Below are 18,911 nucleotides of genomic sequence, written 5' to 3'. Positions count from 1 at the left end.
GAAGCAGCAAGCCAAAGCAGGTACTCTTTAAGGCCCCGAAGCTTACCGAAGCAATCCGAATTGCTTCGGGAAGCTTTGATTTGGTATTTGCAGCTTCCATCGCATCAGCTAGCTCACGCCCGGCTAAATTATTTAATGTGGTCCGTTCACTGGTCTCCCAACTAGGTGGAGACCATCAAAAGTTGAATTCAGAGATAAGCTGTGAGGCTTTTGCAAGCTTTTTTACTGATAAGAACTTGCGTCTCCACTGAGACTTACCAGCCACAGTTGATACGGTAAATGAACTAGAGGCCCCTTGGCCGTCTTCGGGACCTATATTTGATCATTTCAGCCCTCTTTTTGGGGAAGAGGTAGACAGGATTCTGCAGGTGGTACGGCCTACCACGTGCCCCTTGGACCCGTGCCCGTCGTGGCTGGTGAAAGACAGTGTTGACGGGCTTCGGGATTCGTTGGAGGCAATTGTAAACCTGTCCTTGAGCTCTGGGTTTTTTCCCAAGGCGCTGAAGGAAGCTATGGTACAGCCTCTTCTGAAGAAATCAACATTAGAACCTGCCGACCCGCTCAGTTACCGACCGATTTCCAATCTTCCGTTTCTGGGGAAGGTGATTGAGCGGGCGGCAGAGAGGCAACTGCAGAATTTCCTGAAGGAGACCTCGGCCCTAGATCCCTTCCAGTCTGGCTTCCGCCCGGGACGTGGGGTCGAAACACTGCTGGTCGCCCTTACAGACGATCTCCGCAGACATCTGGATCAGGGCGGATCAGCACTGCTGATTTTATTGGATCTGTCAGCAGCGTTTGATACGGTCGATCACGAGCTTTTGACCCACTGCCTTGCCGATGTGGGGCTCCAGGGGACAGCTCTACAGTGGCTCGTCTCCTTTCTCCATGATCAGGGACAGAGGGTGGCGCTTGGGGAGAGAGTGTCATCTCATAGGCCGCTGGTATGTGGTGTGCCACAGGGAGCGATACTCTCTCCATTATTATTTAATATCTATATGCGCCCCCTCGCCCGGTTGGTACGGAGTTTCGGGCTTGGGTGTCATCAATATGCGGATGACACCCAGCTTTATCTGTTGTTGGACGGGCGGCCTGGATCGACCCCTGATGTCCTTGAGCGTGTTTTTGAGGCTGTGGCTGGTTGGTTGAGACGAAGTCGGCTGAAATTGAATCCCACGAAGACAGAGATCCTGTATGTGAGTCATGGGGAGATGGCTTCGGGACCCCGGCTTCCTACACTTGATGGGGCACCACTTACATTGGCCCCGAGAGTTAGGAGCCTGGGGGTGATTCTGGACTCCTCCCTGAAGATGGAAGACCAGATCAAGGCAGTTGCCAGGTCCTCCTTTTATCATCTTTGGCAGGCCAGGCAGCTTGCCCCTTATTTATCTCCCTGCGACTTGACTACAGTGGTCCAAGCAATGGTCACCTCTAGGCTGGATTACTGTAATGCGCTCTACGCTGGGCTTCCCATGGGCCTGATTCGGCGGTTACAGCTGGTACAGAATGCAGGGGCGCGGGTCATTACTAGAGCACCGGTGTGGGAGCACATTACACCGGTGCTACGCCAGCTGCATTGGCTGCCAGTGGAGTACCGAATCAGGTTCAAGATTTTGGTGTTAACCTATAAAGCCCTATGCAGACTGGGACCGATGTATCTGCGGGACCGTCTCTCACCGTATGAGCCCCAGAGGACTCTTTGATCTAGTGGAAAATATCTTCTAAATGTCCCTGGCCCTAGGGAGTCCCGCCTGGCGTCGACCAGGGCCAGGGCCTTTTCGGTCCTGGCCCCAGCTTGGTGGAATGCTTTGCCTTGTGAGACTAGGACCTGGCAAGATTTGCTTGCATTTTGCCGGGCCTGTAAGATGGAGCTATTTCACCAGGCATATGGCTGACGCCGGGCGGTGCCCCCCCATGGAGGGGGGTTAAACTATTTCCCCATGTGAACGCAGATGCTGCTGCCACATTTATTATTACGGTATGGATTTGCTCTGGTAACACCGCTGTGTGATACACTAAACTATTGCTATGTGCTGCTTTTAAAAATTTTTTTTTAATTATTTATATGTAATAGATGTAGATGAGATGATTGTGTTTTTTAAGGTGTTTTTAATGATGTGTATATTTGTATTCTGTTATCCGCCCTGAGCCTGCGAAAGCGGGGAGGGCGGAATATAAATACAATAAATTAAATTAAATTAATTTCTGAATAAGGGCCATCATATGTATGAGCACTTGCACTTTAATTACAGAGGTTATTCAGCATACACCCGGTAGTGCATTTGGGTTCCTCAGGATGATTCCCTAGTTGTTGCAGTAGCCGATTCGAAAATACCAAATCTTTACAAATCGGGTCCGGTTCAGGGTTTTTTTCCCAAACCGGGAACCAGAAGCGCACACCCCTAGTGAAAGCAGGAAGTTGCACCTTGAATCAAGACAAATGCAAGATCAAAATGTATCACTGTGCAACAGCATATTCTCACAGATTCATCATTAAAACTACTCGTTAATTAGCAAAAGATAAACTCTGATGCATCAAGCTGGCATCATAGTTAAGCTCTATAAAAATATTACCTAGTATAATCTGACTGAAGTGCCTCTGTTACTTTCGCAGACATTTATTAATGCTTCTGTGATATTTTTAATGGCATAACATTTCTCCTCAGAAATGGAAAGATCTTGATTTGAAACAGTCATATCCTCACTACAATTCTTAAATTCAAGAATTCTTTCAAGCATAACATAAAGATTGCCATCTAGTTGGACAATCTATGATTGGCTTTTAATTTTTTTTCTTGGTCATCAAAATGGATGGATCGTTAAGCTTTTTGCAAAGCAAACATATGTTCCCCATTATACTGTCCGTGGAAATTTCTCTGAATATTCAACAAGTTTGCAATGTACAAGCAGAAAGCGAACTCTCTTACAGACTAACACACTAATACAACCATGCTAAATTATATTTCTTTGATCATCTGAGGCTGCTAGACTTATTTTATAATGTCTGCTGCAATTTCTTCTTCACACAATGCCTCATTATTCTCCTCTTTATACTGTAGTGGGACTGGAACTCCTTGTAGAGAATCAGCTGAAGATCTTCTTGACAGATGGATCTTCACTCTCTCTACTTTCTTCTGCCCATCTTAATGAATCCTGGATGGATGTGCTACCCAAATAGGAGGTCTCCTTATTAGTTGGGGGGATTAGCTTTAAAGGAGGCAAGCAAGAGGGGATAACTGGGATTCTCCACCTATGTTTATGGGGATTATTTCTTTAGAGAACACAAACTGTTGGCTAGGGAGCCCAGATATAGGGTGAAATGCTCTCTGGGGCAAGCTGATGTCTTTGCACCCCAAACAGTGACTTGATGGCTGTCTCCAGAGTCTGTCTCTAGAGTGGGACAATGGAGCCAGGAGAGGCTTAATGGCTGTACCTGAGGTGGACTATAGGTGTGAATGGTGCTTGATGACTCCTTGAGTACCAGATGGGAAAAGCTACTAGGTTTGCTGAATAGCTTTGATTAGGGCAGACGGAGGAGGGGAAGTAAGGTCGGGTGTTGACATGATGAGTCAGGAGCTTCCTGAGAGCATCTGCAACTAATATGCCATGGAGTCTTTTAAACTGAATCAGAAACTGAAAGGAAGATACATCCTGTACAAATCTGCATTGGAACTCACAACCTGCCAAACAGTGGCATTTGTAAATTTCAAGCTTCAGGCATGCTATTTCTATTTTCCAATATAATACTCATATCTTTTTGTTGTTGTTCCTAATCATAGGCCACTGCATGTATAAGTTTTATCTATATACTTCCATTAAAAAAATAACCTAGGAAGCCCAAATAAACAGGATTCTGTGAAAAATATTAATTTAGCAAATTTGTTTTGCATCTGCTAGTCATGTGGAAATACCAGGAGGGAACCGAAGATTTGATACAACCATCGAAAATTCTTATTGTGTTTCTGAGATTTCACTAGGAAAGCTTGGGCTTGAATATCTATTTTTTGAAATCGTTTAAGTTTACTTTTAAAAAATGAATTCTGAGTTTGCATTATATTTGTGTAGAATAGCAGAACTCATCCAGGCCTGCATGCAAGTCTCTGATTAAATAATTCCTTAGCTTTTTATCCAAATATAGATAATATTAATTGTTCTAATAGAATACAGAAATCTCTTGTTATTTCATTTTGCAATAAATTTGCTAGCCTATAAGGAGATACTGGGGAATAGGAACTTAGTTTTACCCTGAGAACTCTAGTCTGGCAAGTGCAAAAATGGTATTTTCTAAACACAATTCTTTTTATAAAACACAAGCAGCAATTTTATTTGTGCCTAGATGCAACAGGACAATACAAATGCCAGAGCAATGGTGTACTGTGCTCCTCCATCTGGAGACAAGCTGCCACATTCAATACCAACTGAAGCTTCAAGGCCAGCCCCACAGAGTGTATTAAAGAACTGTATTCACTGTCTTGGGGGCCCTATTTGGGTAGAAAGGCAACATACAAATGTTTTAAAATAAAACAAAGTCAAGCACTGAAAACCAAAGCATGAGTTCTGTGTCCAAATGTGTAAGAAATAATTGCAGCGTTCTCAGAAAGCAGAGTTGTATCCACTACTACAATGTGAAAGCACTGATACAACAGTGCTTTCACAGATATAGAGTACAATATAGAGTACAAGACTCTGAGTCTGAATAACCTCTGAATTCTAAACCCAGTCAATAACTAATAGACTCAATCTCACCACAAACAGAGCTTGCTAACAATACATATTTTAAGTCACAATTAGTTCCCTGTAATGAGTCCCCAGCCTTAGAAGAATCTAGATTATAGAACCGCAGAAGAGAGCACAGAATGTTCACAAATCCTGTATTTAGATGGAATATATTGTATTAACTTCCAGAACCTTATGGAATGGCCTACCTGAAGAAGTTAGAAAAGCTCCCACACTTCTGGGTTTCCACAAACTATGCAAAACAATTATTCAAGAAAGCTTTTTCACTTAGATAGGAAGGCTGTATTATAGATAGGAGGGCTATAATATAAGGAAGCTGTCTCAAAGAGATAAATCTGTAAAGGAAGGAGTGACTATAGACTTTTCTATTATTGTTGTAAGTATGATAGACTGTAGACTTTAGTACTATTGCTGTAAGTATGATCTTACTAAGTAGATCCTATGTTGTTCAATATGTCAATCTTAGATTTATTTATGTTCTGTTTCAGTATTTTTTCAAATTCATGTTGGATTTCTGCTGGTTTTAAATCTTGGCAAATTTGAACGTAAAAATATGTATTGAAATGTCTGAAATTGATTCGGTTTCATTTTCGCGGCCATGTCGGATGCTCCTCTTCACAGGTCCAAGAGGAAACGTCCGAGCAGCCTGACCGGGCGGCTGATCTGCAAAGATTAGCCCCCAGGACTCCCAGGGAGGGAGTCAGGGTCCGGGACGCTGCGGGAAGAGCCCTCTGGCAAATCGAGGCAGGGGGTAAATTGCCCGTTTGTCCCCATGGAGGCCGGCAGACGTGCGTGGCACCTTGCGTGCTGCCGGGCCACGGAAAATGGCAAAGAACAGGACTAGGCGGAAGCCTGTAAGTAAGCGAATCCCTTCTGTTATTACAAGCGTATGCGAAGGAGTGGTGGGATCTGAAGTTAAGAAGACTCAGATTTCTTCCCCCTCGCTGAGTTTCAGAAGGTTGGCGGTCCCCCCCCCCTAAAATGGCAGCGAAAAAACAGAGTCCCGCTTTGGGCAAGTAAATTTCGGCTGCCCTGCAGGGGAAAGCGGAGTCGCTGGAGGAATTGGTGAAAAGATCGGTCATCGAAGCCATAAAACCCTTTGTTGACAAGCTGAATGAAACAGATCAAAGGGTGGGCTTAATTGAGAGCGATGTGAAAGCCATTAAGGAAGCAGTGGGGGGGGCAGAGAAGTCTGCTCGGGAAAATGCGTCACTCATGAGAGCAACGAACAAGGAGCTAAAGCTGGTGGAAAACCAGCTGATCGGGCTGCAAGTGGAACGAACACAGACTGTTTTGCGTCTCCAGAATGTTAAAGAGGAGGAAAACGAGGATCTAAGGGAGCTTGCCTCGGAGAGCTTACTGGCGTCACCCGCGAGGGCAACTAAGGAAGAGGTGGAAAGCGCCATTTTGGAAGTCCGTCGGGCTTCGTCAAAATATGCAATGAAGCGGCAGCTGCCTCGCGAGATTTTTTTTGAGTTTGCATCCAGGAAGGTCCGAGACACTATCCTATTTAACTCATATAATGCGGACTTGGACTTTCTGGGAAATAAAGTCAAGATACTGAAGGACGTTCCATTTCTAGTTCGGAAAAGAAGATTTAAGTACAAAAAGCTCGCAGTTCTCCTGAGGGAACGAGGGATAAAGTATAAATGGCTATTTCCGGAAGGAATTTGGTTTAATTATAAAGATCAAGCCTACAAGATAAATTCAGAGGATCAGCTAAGGGATTTTGTGGACAAAAATCAAGAATTCGGGCAAGATACCATGCAAAATGAAGAAGACTCGAAGCCTGAAGGGAGGGGGGAGGCAATGAGCGCAGTGGCTGTAGCTGCTCAGAGAGAACTGCGTCCGAGGCCCGGGGGGGGGGGGGAAGAAAATTTAATATGGGTTGTATTTTGTATTTTGCAAGGTCAACCACTCCATCATTGCTTTATAAAGGCTTAAATTTTTAACCATGGCAGTATGAAGGGAAAACATTGTAGTGTAGTGTTTATTGTTTGTATGTAACCCCCCCCCCTTTTTTCCAGCCCTCCTTCCCCTTTTCTTTCTTCTTTCCCTTTTCCCCTTTCCTAGTACTTTTGTAGTTTTTTTGTAGATTTGTTTTAGATATTAAAAATAAAAAAAAGAAATGTCTGAAATTAACCCACACTTTGTAATGAGTCTCAGTGTAAAAGGCAGACTATAAATAATAAATAAATAAATGAAAATGCAATTGAAATTGAAATGGTACTAGCTAGCCTAACCATTCTGGAAATGTTTTTTTATCAGTTCCCAAATGACGCCAGAACCTAGGATTCACCTTCATCAGGAGATTCCTGCCTCCTCTTTTATCAGTGACATTCTGATCTATGTGCACACTATGAAGTTTCACAAGGGATTTAAGAGGCCTCTAAAAGTTAACTTGGTCCAATCCCCTCCAACTGATCTCTGGGCTCATTTGTCTCTTTCATGTTTGTCTTAAGCAACAGTGACAGAAGCAAAGATGTGCAGATGGCAGAAACAATCCTGTGAATTGTCACATTATAGAAATATTACAAAGGAAAACAATGAAAATAAAATGCAAAGTAGAGGAAATGTAGCAGATGAACTACAGCTATACTTCCATTAAAACTCCATCCAAGATGTTAATAAAACTTTGCTCACTTGTGTTGCAATGAAAAGCTATTATTTGCAGTGCTCACGTTAGCTACTGTGGATAAAACTGAGAGATGGTGTCAGTCAAGCAGGATGCACACCACTCAACGGATCTTGACCACAGCTAAGTAGGCCAAAGCAGGCCCCTCCCTGTGACATCGCTAGGAACATTCCACATAGTCATGATAAACAATATGGCTAGTTTTCTTTCAGTCTACCCATGTCTTAAAAGTCCAGTTGCTATCAGTATTAAAATATGATACCTAGGACAATAAGAAACATAGTTGCTGTACTTTTAAGTAAAGGTGCTGTAAATTTCATAGTGAGCATGTGGCAGATGAATATACTATTTTTGACAGTAACGATCAATTGTCAGCCAAATCTCAGATCTCCTTGCCTTACCGTTATCTGACTCAAGCAGCTGCTGAACAACTCTGCAGCTGCATAGTAGCCATGGACGTAGAGTTTTGTTTCGTTTTGCATTTGCACAATAGACAAAAAAGATTCTCTCCAACTCCCAGGGTTATGAATGGTCAAACAATTAAATGATGGTTGGAAGGAGGTAATTTAACTCTCCTAGGGCTGTACGCAAATGCATACAGATAAAAAGAATATTTAACACATTTAAATGGACAACAAATTGCAAGACTTTTTTTAAAGTGGTAATTTAGAATCACTGGTTTTTCCCACACACCAGAGCCTCAGCTCACCTGAGCCACTGATCTTTCCCAATGCCCAGTCAATCTCCGACATTTCACTGGGGTTAAAGGGGTGAGGACAAATTACCGATGCCAGGGCTGGAAACTGCATGTGGACCTCAAACCATATATTCTGCACCTCTGCAGTATAGTAATTGAATTCAGCATTCTTGGAAAAATGATGTTAAGGCCAAAATCTGGAGAGAGCTGGTATAGCATAGTGGTTAAGTAACTGAGCTGCAATACAGCACTTTGCTGGTTTGAATCTCACTACTGCCATGAATTCGCCAAGTGGCCTTGGGTAAGCCTCTCAGCCCAAGCTCCCCAGGTGCACTGTGGGGATAATTATATTGACTTTGTTCAGTGCTCTGAGTGGGGCAATAGTCTGTCTAGAAGAGCAGTATACAAATGAACTGCTATTATTAAAATCCAAACAAGCAATATGCATGCATGAGCAACCACATGCAAAATTTGGCAGTAGCTCCCACTATCAAGTAGCATACCAATTATCAAGCTTTTAAAAATAGTTGCCTCTTCCACTCTCGAGGTACGAAAACAATTTTTTCTGCTGCAGACACAGTTCTTGGTCATGCATTTATAACTATTTTTAAACATTACAGTCTTGATTCTTAGGATTTGCTTGCTTTTCACACTTCATTAAAGGTAAAATCTGATTACCTACATGACAAATTAAAGTAGCATTGCAAAGCATAAAGCTGTGTTTGTGCCAGTTATTTGTCACAGGATCTGTTGCTGATAGCTCCATGATAAGCAGGTTCTGTTAGCTCTGCATTGCATTCTGTCAACATCACCACACTACTGCCTAATTTTTAACCTAATGTCTTTATTCAACAGATACATGGATTTACATGAAAATTAAAATTAATTAGCTACACACCTCAAACTTGTTACATATATTTCTAAAGCAGTCATCCACCTCCATGTCCAACGCAGCATGCTTATTTTGTGTTTCTTAATACTTGTTGGTGATTTCCAGAAGATGGCATTATCAATGACTTTTACCATCACTGATCTGATACTTCAATATTATTACACATAATTACATAGCTTTAGAATTGTTTGGGCCAAGTGTCAGAAATTATCAGAGGTTTTTGTAATAGGATTATTATTATATTGCTGTTGTAACCTGTTTTTACTGACAAATTTGATTGATACTCAGATACTAAAACAGCAAATATATTGATTAGAAGTGGGCTATAGAGTTCAGTTTGGAAACACAGAAGATCTCTCAGTACTACCTCCATATTGGACACATAACAGACTGTCCAACTGCACTGATCATGTCTTGCTAAAGAAAATATGTACATATGGCTGAAACAGTTTACAGAAATCAAATGCCCCATGGTTCTTACCTGATGGCGTTTGATAATCTGAAATACAATGATGTCTCCAAAAGCTAATGGCAGCCCTCTCTCGGTTCTGCAGTCTATTCAATCTTTCTGCTAGTCCTCCTCTAAAGGGAACAAAGGATTACACAATCATACCAAGATTAACTTTTTTACCCCAAACACTACAAGGCAGATGTAAACTATACTTTCTGGAGACCTCACATCAAGAGGGGCACTGCAAAATTACACTTGCATAAACTGATACAAACATGTTCAGTATTTTCTACAACCTCCACTTAGCAGAAACTGTCTTCGTATAGTATTTATCTTCTATGTTCCAGGAAAAAGTTGAGGATCAAATTTGAAAGCAGCACAAGAGGACTCTTTGGGTCAGTGCAACTCTCTTACGGAAGAGTGTAATTTCAGCCACAACTCTCCACTGAGTATACTTTTGACCATTGGCCTACAGCAGATTACTGGAAGATGTGTGACCGCTGGCAGGGAGTGTGTCCTAAAATACTTTTTTTACACAGCTGACCTAGTGATTCATTTCAGAAGCTGGGTCAAGTGTGCACTTTCAATGGGCTGGAAATTGTTCATGGCTGAAACAGTTCAGCATCTGAAAGGGGAAAAGGGAATGCCATGAAGAGTAAATATACTTCAGGTGATATTGTAGCAGTGTTGGTATCTACAATTCAGACCCAAAGTTGTCCATATTACAAAATGTCATTTTTGTCTGATGCTGCCTTCGTTGAGCAAATGCTTCTACTTATGATTAAAAAAATCAGGTGAGGTCTTGCTTGAAATCTCCTCAATTTCATGTTTTTGGCTTAAAATCCACCATTATCGTACTAAGGAAGCCAGTCAATATACCAGCCTACTGGTGTTTAAATGCATAGACAGGCTTTCAAGAACTGACAAGCTTCAACTGACTTAAACTATGCTGTATTGAACTAAGTGACTAATATATACTACAAATAGACTGACTATCATCATTTCTTTTTGTTAGTAACCTTGGGCAAATCATCAATGGTTTACAATCCATTTGTTTGGTTTCTTGATTTTAAAAAGTCTGATTACTAAGTATTTAAAAAAGCCAGGCACAAAATCTACTCATGCTACAAAGGTTTAAACTTTTGCCTTTTAAATTTTTTGTTTCATACACTTAGCTTCTAAGTTATTACAGTGACACAACACAAACTGTTATTTGCAGCTAATAACTCTATCTTTTAAATCTTGACATTTCAGTAATCATACTTTTGAGAAAACAGATAAAACCCATAAGAAATGGAAACCCTAAAAAGGATGTGTGTTATTTGGAAATAATAAAAGACTCAAGAAGTCCAGAATATTTTATAACTGCATGGAGCCTCTTAACCAATTAATCATCAGGCCAAAGAGACTTATGAAAGAAAGAAATTTGCAAATGCTACATATATGTCTCTGCCTTTCTGCTGCTAGCCCCTTTTTCTGTGTATAAAGGTAGATGGCATATGAACTTGCATCTTAAAGCCAACTGTAATAAAGCAAATTGGAAAGAAATCTAAAGAACAGCATACAGGTAAAACAAGGCCTAGTGTAGCCTAATATTCAGTGCTGCCCTTCAATGATTTGATATTTTCCCTTACGTTTTCAATCAAAGAACTCCTTACAAATATTTATCACTATCATAAATACTAGCTGCAAACCTATCAGCAATTTACAATATTCAGAAATCATCTTTCCCTAAGTTAGACCATGCACTGAGTAGTCGCAAAGGAGTGCTACTTTAAAGCTACAAACTAAGCACCTCATTTTACAGTGTTAAAAACAAAGAACTTAGAGCCAAAACAGACGTTAAATTGAAGTTTCCAAGCATTTTGTTTTATACAAGAGGTATTATGGACCCAAGCACAGGGAAAGGAAGAACAAGTTTAATTCTATCCTACAGCAATGTTTTGCCAACCTTAAACTGCTTCAAGGAAGTACTATTTTCCCCACTGGACCAAATATACATTCCATCTGTATGTTGTATCTATCTTTACTACAATGGGCTAAATACCAGCAGTATGGGGCCATTTTAGGCTAGGAAAATAGAACAAACCAGCTTATTGTGAGTGTGGCTTTGTTGTACCAAGCTACCCTGTGACTTTACATGTTCATATAACAGAGATTAGTAGCCTGGTTCACATGTAATGCCCCACTACAGTACTCCATCCTGCAGTTTTCTTTCATAATAAACTATTGTTTCCATTACATCTTAATTGATAAATTATACACTGCCTGAGCCTTCCAAACAGAAACGGAAACCTTGGTTTGATCTTCATTTCCAAGTCTTGTCTGAAGGGCAAGTACACATTATAGTGTAGTGCTCTGGGCATAATAGCAAACAATGGTTTACCTAAACAGAGAACATGGAGAAGAGAATCAAAGTACACACGCCCAGGACACTGTCACACAATGCCAAACAACATTGCATAGGACCCAAAAAAGCAGAACTTTAAGACGTTAAGTGCTTCTCCCATCCTGCATAACCCCTGCCCCCAATTCTCAGGGTGGTTTTGCAATGGTTAAAAAATTCATTTGAAAAATATGAAGAACAAATGCTCATGTGGCACTTTTAAAGAGAAAAGAAAAAGATGGGCTGTTTGCATGAATCATATGGGGAGAGTCAACAATGAATGCTTAACCAGAATTCAATCTGCAACACTGCAAAGCTAGGAGGAAGGCAAGCTTATGCCACTGCTGGACAAAACAAAAGCCCCCTTTTTAAATTATATCATTCTTCGCCTCCAAATTGAGTCCTCTCACATGACTGTAACCTTAGTTTTCACCTGGTGGTTTATTTGTTTGAAAGCATACATATGTAAAAATCTTACATGGCATGGTTTCAGACCAAGAGTTCCTTAAATATATCAACTTTCATATTAAGATGGTTTCAAACAAATATTTATCCATACAAAAAAGATATAGGATAATTGTGAAAGGAGATTGTATCTGAGCAATTAAATATTTGCTTGCTTGGGGTGGTGACTTATGTGAATGCTTTGACAATCTGCATAGATACTATGATCTCAACTCACCATCTCCTGGAGAACTTCTGAAAAATAAATTGAGCTGGCAGGGATGATTCACAACCTTAACTTTTATTGCACAATCCTTCCTTTCCAAAACAAAGTTGTCAGATATTTAACCCTTATGTGGATATTTGTAGTGCTGAAACTGTACAGGTTAACATATGAAATACTGTCAGGCTATGGGTGACAGCCTATGGCAGATAGACCCCTGTACCAATGCAGCAAGACTTCCAGGCTCTTGGTTAAATGGTTTTATTCAGAAATCAGATCATTTCCACAGATATGTCCATAGGATTACTCAGAAGCAAGGTTAGCTACTAAGCAGTAAGAAACAGGTTGACAGGAATGGCAACATGTGGGAAAACCCTTCCTCTTAACACCCATGTTTACTCCTTCCCCCTCCCAACAGTAAAACAGAACTTTTGGCATGAACTTGTCCTGAGAACATCTCACATATTTGTACTATCAGGTCGAGACACTGAGAAAGCAAGAGATCAAAGTTGAGACAAAGCAGTGCATGGGAGTGAGCAGTATACAAGGTCAGAAGCACTGAGAATTTCTACAGTCCGTTAGATAAGGCACCTGCAGCTTCAATAAGTCTGTGAAAGTAAAACAGTTATGGCATCGGCAATATGACATCAAGTTATAGCATGAAACATTGGATCAGAACAGCAGGTCAGCCTTAAGTAGTGGCATGGATGGGGCACAGACATGACACTATATTTAAAACTTTATATATATACCTTAGTAATTTTCTTTTCTTTGCAGAATTGTCTAGGATCTTCAAACTGTTGTCTACCTTTTTCTTAGGTGTTTGCAGAACAGCCCGAGCAGATTTTAACCAGTCAGTTGCTGATCTTCCAGTATCCAACTCAGTACCTTCTCCAAAACTTAAATGGAGTTTTTTAGGAAATTCTAAACTAGCAGTAGTATTTTTTACTCGGCATTCTTCTACATTTTCATTGTCTGATGAATATTCTGAAATCTCTATAGAAGTTGTCTGCAGAAAAGACAATATAAAATGTTTATTTTAAGAGAAGCACAGCAACTGTCACAAAATCAAACAAGACCAGAGAAGAATACAATTAGACAAACTTCTAATGTCTGACACAATCTACTCAGACAAAATGATCGATGGAAGCAATCAAAAAGTGTCTCTATATTGTACTAATGAAGATGATAAATAAATAACAAAGCTATGGCTCAGTAGCATGGAGCTTGTTTTACCTACAGTAGGTCCTAAGTACAATCTCTGACACCACTAGGCAAAGGATCTCAAGTACCAGATGCTAGGAAAGACTTCTTTGGTTGAGAACCTGAACAGTTGCTGCTACTAAGAGTAGATAACTACTGAGCTAGATGGAGCAATGATTTCACAATATCAAGGAGATGTGTATGTGCTTCAACATAAGATTTTAAAAATCATATACTTATATATATCCCATGTTGTTTCAGATAATCAAGTTTCATGCAAAAAAGATGGGCAAAAAAAACCCCTCTGAAAAGGAGAAACCACATTGAAGTTCTAGAGTACCTAGAAGGACTTTTCATTTTAAACATAAAATTTCTATTTTATAAAATTTGCCACTATAACTTTAATAATTAAAAACAATTCTTCCATTTACCTGGAGCAGAGGACCAGCCAGGATTTCTCAGACCTAATTGTTTCTTAGTCTTCTTTGTGCATCTGCCAGGCAAGGATGCCTGCGGCTCAACAATCAGCCTGTCGGTACGTATATTCACTTGAGCCAGATTTTCTTGCCAGTAAGTTTGATACAAACTATAAACAAACTTGACTGAGATAAATGACTGCTCATCCATCTCTCCATTTGCTCCTTTTTATCAGCCCAACTTTTGCTGAGCGCTTTTTCTGTTCATTTGTCCCAACAATTTTTAAATTGTGTGCAAAGGTAGTTAGAGATGTAAACTGAATAAATTAAAGATTCCTGTAAAGCTATAGAGGAAGTTGCCTGCTGGGAGTATGCATGATTTGCTACATTAGCCATTGCCAAGCTCCATACCCAAAGTCAGCGAACCCAATTATACCAGCAGGGAGTCCAAGACTCCCTTCCTGGGAGGGAAGGTTGCTTACAGTACAAGACCTCTGTCAGCAGAGATGGAAAAAGGCACATCAGAAAACTATCCATCACTGTTGGGAGTGTAAGGCTAAAAGTGGAGGTTCTTACCATATAAATATATCACCCATTGTGAAATGGGTACAGATAAACAGCTGATAAAAGAATTCCATGTCTTACAGAATCTTCAGTAGGTTCCAGTTTCATTACTAGGGCCAGTTCATCACCAAAGCAACTGCTTAAGAGTTACAAATAGGAGAGGGCATAAACGTGAGAGAAGGGAATGAGTATAGCTTGTGCTTGTTGACCCTCCCGATCCATGCTGCACTGAGGGTCCAAGGCAAGCTCCAGAGACAATGCAAGCATTGCTGGGCCTTATCTTGCTCCTAACCACGTGCAGCATAAGAAGAGGCTACAGATGGTGCTCACTTGAATAATCAAGCTTTGCCATTCAGTGCAACTGGGGCATTAGCCTATAAATCCGGGGGGGGGGGGGCAGAGACTGGATTGGATCCAGCTAACTTTTTCACTTAACTTCACCTGATTCCCGTCTTTATTACGGACCCTGTTCCACATGCCTTTTATCTATGCAGGTTCCATGACTCCCAGTATAGCTTTTTTGGTGGACATATGGGACCTTCTCTCATTTTCACTAGCAGAAAAGCTGATTACAGCCACTCTCTGTGCTGAATGATTACATAACAATCCGTCAGAGCTTCCCAATCCCACTACATTTGTTTAATTAATTAATTAAATTATGCCCCTCCTTTCTCTCCTATGAGGAACCAAGAAAGCTTACATAATTCTTATCTCCTCAATTTTATCCTCACAACAACCCTGTGAGGTAAGTTAGGCAGAAAGTGCATTACTGCCCCAAGGTCACCCAATGAGCTTCTATGGTAGAGTGTAGATTCATACCTGGTTCTTCCAGACCTAGTTCAACACTCTAATCACTACCCAGTATCCTTTGCTTATCTTACACAATTAAAAACGGAATTCAAAATAAAGTACAAGAAATTCAGAACATGTATGTAAAACTGCCACAGATTTTGGGGGGTATAGTAGAACTTTATTTTCATTAGCACAGAATTGTGTTTCAACAACAAAACTTTGTAATGTTCTTAACATCCAAGTTTCCCCCCTAATCCCATCACTTGTTTACATATTTTTTTATAGCTTGACATTTTTTTAAAAAAGTAAGCATGTTCAAGGTATATACTCCAAAATTTTGCTTAAATTTGGTTTATTTAACTTTAAAATGTATAATGTAATTAAATATAATTTTTGTAGCAAAGCACTAGGAAAATATTGGCACACAATACCATTAAGCACTGCTGTAGGGAGAAAGCAGCAGCAGCAGCCTCTCTGCTAGGCTATGCTTGCCTCTCACTTGGTTTTAGCAACATCCCCAAATAAACCCCTTACAATGTATGCCACATATCTGTATTTGAACAGAAATTGCATTTATTTTATTAAAATGCATTCACAAATCTAATACAAACTTTCCCAGCTCACATATGCACACTTGTGCCTACTTAGATTTTCATTTTGGATACATGAATCTATCTGGTATTTCTACATACTAACACTGTAATCCTAAAGAGAGTTAAACCTTTCTAAGCCCACTGATTTCAATAGACTTAGAAGAGTGTAACTTTGCTCAGGACTGCCCTGCAACAGTACCAAAACAAAATGCTTAGTTTCTCACATTTCTTTCTCAACCACTTTTCAACCAATACTCATTAATTTTCAAATTCCAAGGAATACTCAAATGACATTTTGACATGAGGAAGCTTATGAAGTTGAGCAAGATTTAACCTGCTTCTTTCCAATAATGTGTTTAATGTGTTCCAATAAAGATGTTTAAAATTCTCATCTAAAGAGTCTAAGCTTTCAAGCTTATTGGTATAACAGCTAGTTGTGCCCTTCTTCAAAAGGAGATGGTGCTGAGAGTTCATGGGAGCCTCCTAAAATTCCACAAAAGGAAAAATATACTGCTAGGTTCTTTTCCCAGCTCTTATCAATCTGTGCAACACCACATTATTTCTTCCCCATTTGCTCCTACAAGGTGCTTCTCAGGTTTATAACTTTATTTTTATTTCACATCTGTCACTCCATGTTTTTACACAACCTGGTTCTTCATAGGATATTTTACATGAGTTCTATAAGACTCCTCCAGGGATGGGGTCATTGCCTGCCTTTCCGCTGTGGTGGAGCCACTACTTGCCAGGTCCTGGGGTTGCTTCCTACCGCTGCGGCAGCCTGGCAGCCACTGTTAAAGCCATGGTCACCCTTAGAGGGCTGTCTCTTTGACTGCAGATGTAGGTAAGGGAGAAGCCGGGGTTACTTCACTCTTGGAAACCTCTCCTCCTGCCCTGGAGGCTGCTCTTGGCATTCAGAGGTAGTTCTCCTGACCCCTCCCCAGCCAGGGTTCTGGGTCCTCCTTTTATCCCTCACCCTTTCTGGAGAATGCCCAACCCTACCCCCACATGCCCACCCCAAGAGTGAGGCTCAGTACCTGAGCCAAGGGCTGCTACATGGCCTTGACCCAGTTCTGTCCCCACCTCCCTGGGGATGGCTTCCACCGGGCCCAGTCCCTCAACTTTGTTAGGGCTAGCACTCTTGTTCCTGCATGCCAAGGCATGGGGTGGACCAGAGGCACCCTGCCCCGACACTTCCATGGGCTCCTGCTGGCAGACTCATGGCATGCCAATGATATTGTGGCCAGGCGCTGCAGACCTTGCTGTGCCTTCAGAGCAGATGGAGGCTGGTTGTGTGTCCTGTTCCCCAGCCGCTGCCATCTGCAGCTCTCTGGCTGCTCATCCTGGCAGTGGTCTCCAGACTGCTGGAACTCTTTGGGCTGCTGCTCAGCAGCCACTGAAGTCTTCCTGGCCCCCCAATACCATAACTTACTAAAAAAAAACCAACCCTGTTAATATGTTACATCATTCAGGATGGAGAATATCATGTATACAAATATTAAAATGTTGTATTTGTATCATGGCATTCAATATTTTATTGAGTTAATACAAGAATAAAAAAGAATACAGAAACTTTCTATTTAATTGACCCTTGATCAATACAACAAAAAGTCAGTAGATTGTAACAGGACAATCAGCCCATAGCAACTGAAAGAAAGCACTAATAAGACTTAAAACTAAACTAGAACTAAAAACAGTAATCTCCAGACAGATTTCACTGGTATACACCATTTTGGTTTGCAGTTTTTTTCCCCCATATCAAAGTCATTTTATGAAAAATGGACGTTTTCTACCTTCTGAAGCCATTTTATGCCTTATGGTAAAGAAGAAGATTCACATATACACCCACATCCTTCATTATCATTATTAATTTTTCATTAGTTCTGTGCATAATACTATGGGTGACACCTGCTTTCTTCTAAGTATAAAACCGCAGAGAGGCAACAGTCAGATTGTGAAAGATTAAACAGTAGTGCATGGGCAGTGCTAACCATGATGACTAACACAAAGAAATAACAAGACTGATGCATCAGTAGTTCCTTGTTTCCCCCCCACCCCCCTCAGAACAGCAAGCCCAAAAAGTAAATGCATACGTGCAAAGGAATTCTGGGACCAATGCCTTTGTATCTTCTGTATTTTTCATTTCTTCATGGGACCAAATATTTTTTGCACTAGACAGATATGAGGTTTTTGGAGACATGTGTGTACAGATGAGAAAATTATTTCAAACAAGGTGCACTCAAAAATGCTGTACTCAAAGGACAAGACATTTTTTATACTCAAGTCTTCCTCAATCATATCTAAAACAGGATTTGATTTTTTTTTAGAGTTGAGGAGTGTGAGTGGCCCTTTCATACTGTGCAGTTGACTTCCACCACAGTACTTTTATTCTCAACTAAATTCTCAGCACCCGAAGTCTGCTCAGAGTGGAGAAGCACAGTGAATGAGGAGGGAGAAGACCCCTGACAGTAACTGGCAGATACAGGGAGGATCCATATCCCTAAGATGCATGCCCCTTTTTGCACTAAAGATCAGAGTGCTCCCCTTCTAATCCCTGCTTGAAACATTTAAACGGTAGCAGACTCATATTTAATCAAATGGCTTTTCTGTACTGAGGTCCAGTTTGGTCCAACACAAATACAATAAACTACTGATTTCCATGGGTTGCCCATGAGCCACTAATTGTTTGAAAGGGAGGGTGAAGAGTGGGAAAAGTATAAAACCTGACTCATCAAATATACTGCCTGTTTTGCCACCACTGTTTTAAAAAATGTTATGCTACAGTAATCTCCACAAGACTACCCACTATTCATAACTACAAACTCTGAAGCAAGTCCAGTGCTCTGTCTGCTGTATCATCTTGAGTCTCAGCGAATGCATCATC

At 40.8% G+C, this 18,911-nt stretch overlaps 1 protein-coding gene across 1 annotated transcript in view; it reads right to left on the bottom strand.

Annotated features, from left to right (window-relative positions):
- The window catches only part of SPIDR (scaffold protein involved in DNA repair), a 273,651-nt gene that overhangs the window by 144,055 nt on the left and 110,685 nt on the right, over positions 1–18,911 (bottom strand). Inside the window, exons 6-7 of the mRNA XM_054985150.1 lie at positions 13,215–13,471; positions 9,440–9,540 (exon numbers count right to left, since the gene is read on the bottom strand). Of these exons, the coding sequence (XP_054841125.1) occupies positions 9,440–9,540; positions 13,215–13,471 (358 nt within the window). The remainder of the gene's footprint in view (positions 1–9,439; positions 9,541–13,214; positions 13,472–18,911) is intronic.

This window comes from Eublepharis macularius, chromosome 7 (genome assembly GCF_028583425.1).
Source record: "Eublepharis macularius isolate TG4126 chromosome 7, MPM_Emac_v1.0, whole genome shotgun sequence".
Lineage (NCBI taxonomy): Eukaryota > Metazoa > Chordata > Lepidosauria > Squamata > Eublepharidae > Eublepharis > Eublepharis macularius.
Note: the sequence above shows the minus strand (reverse complement) of the source record. Positions and strands in the feature narration are given on the sequence as shown.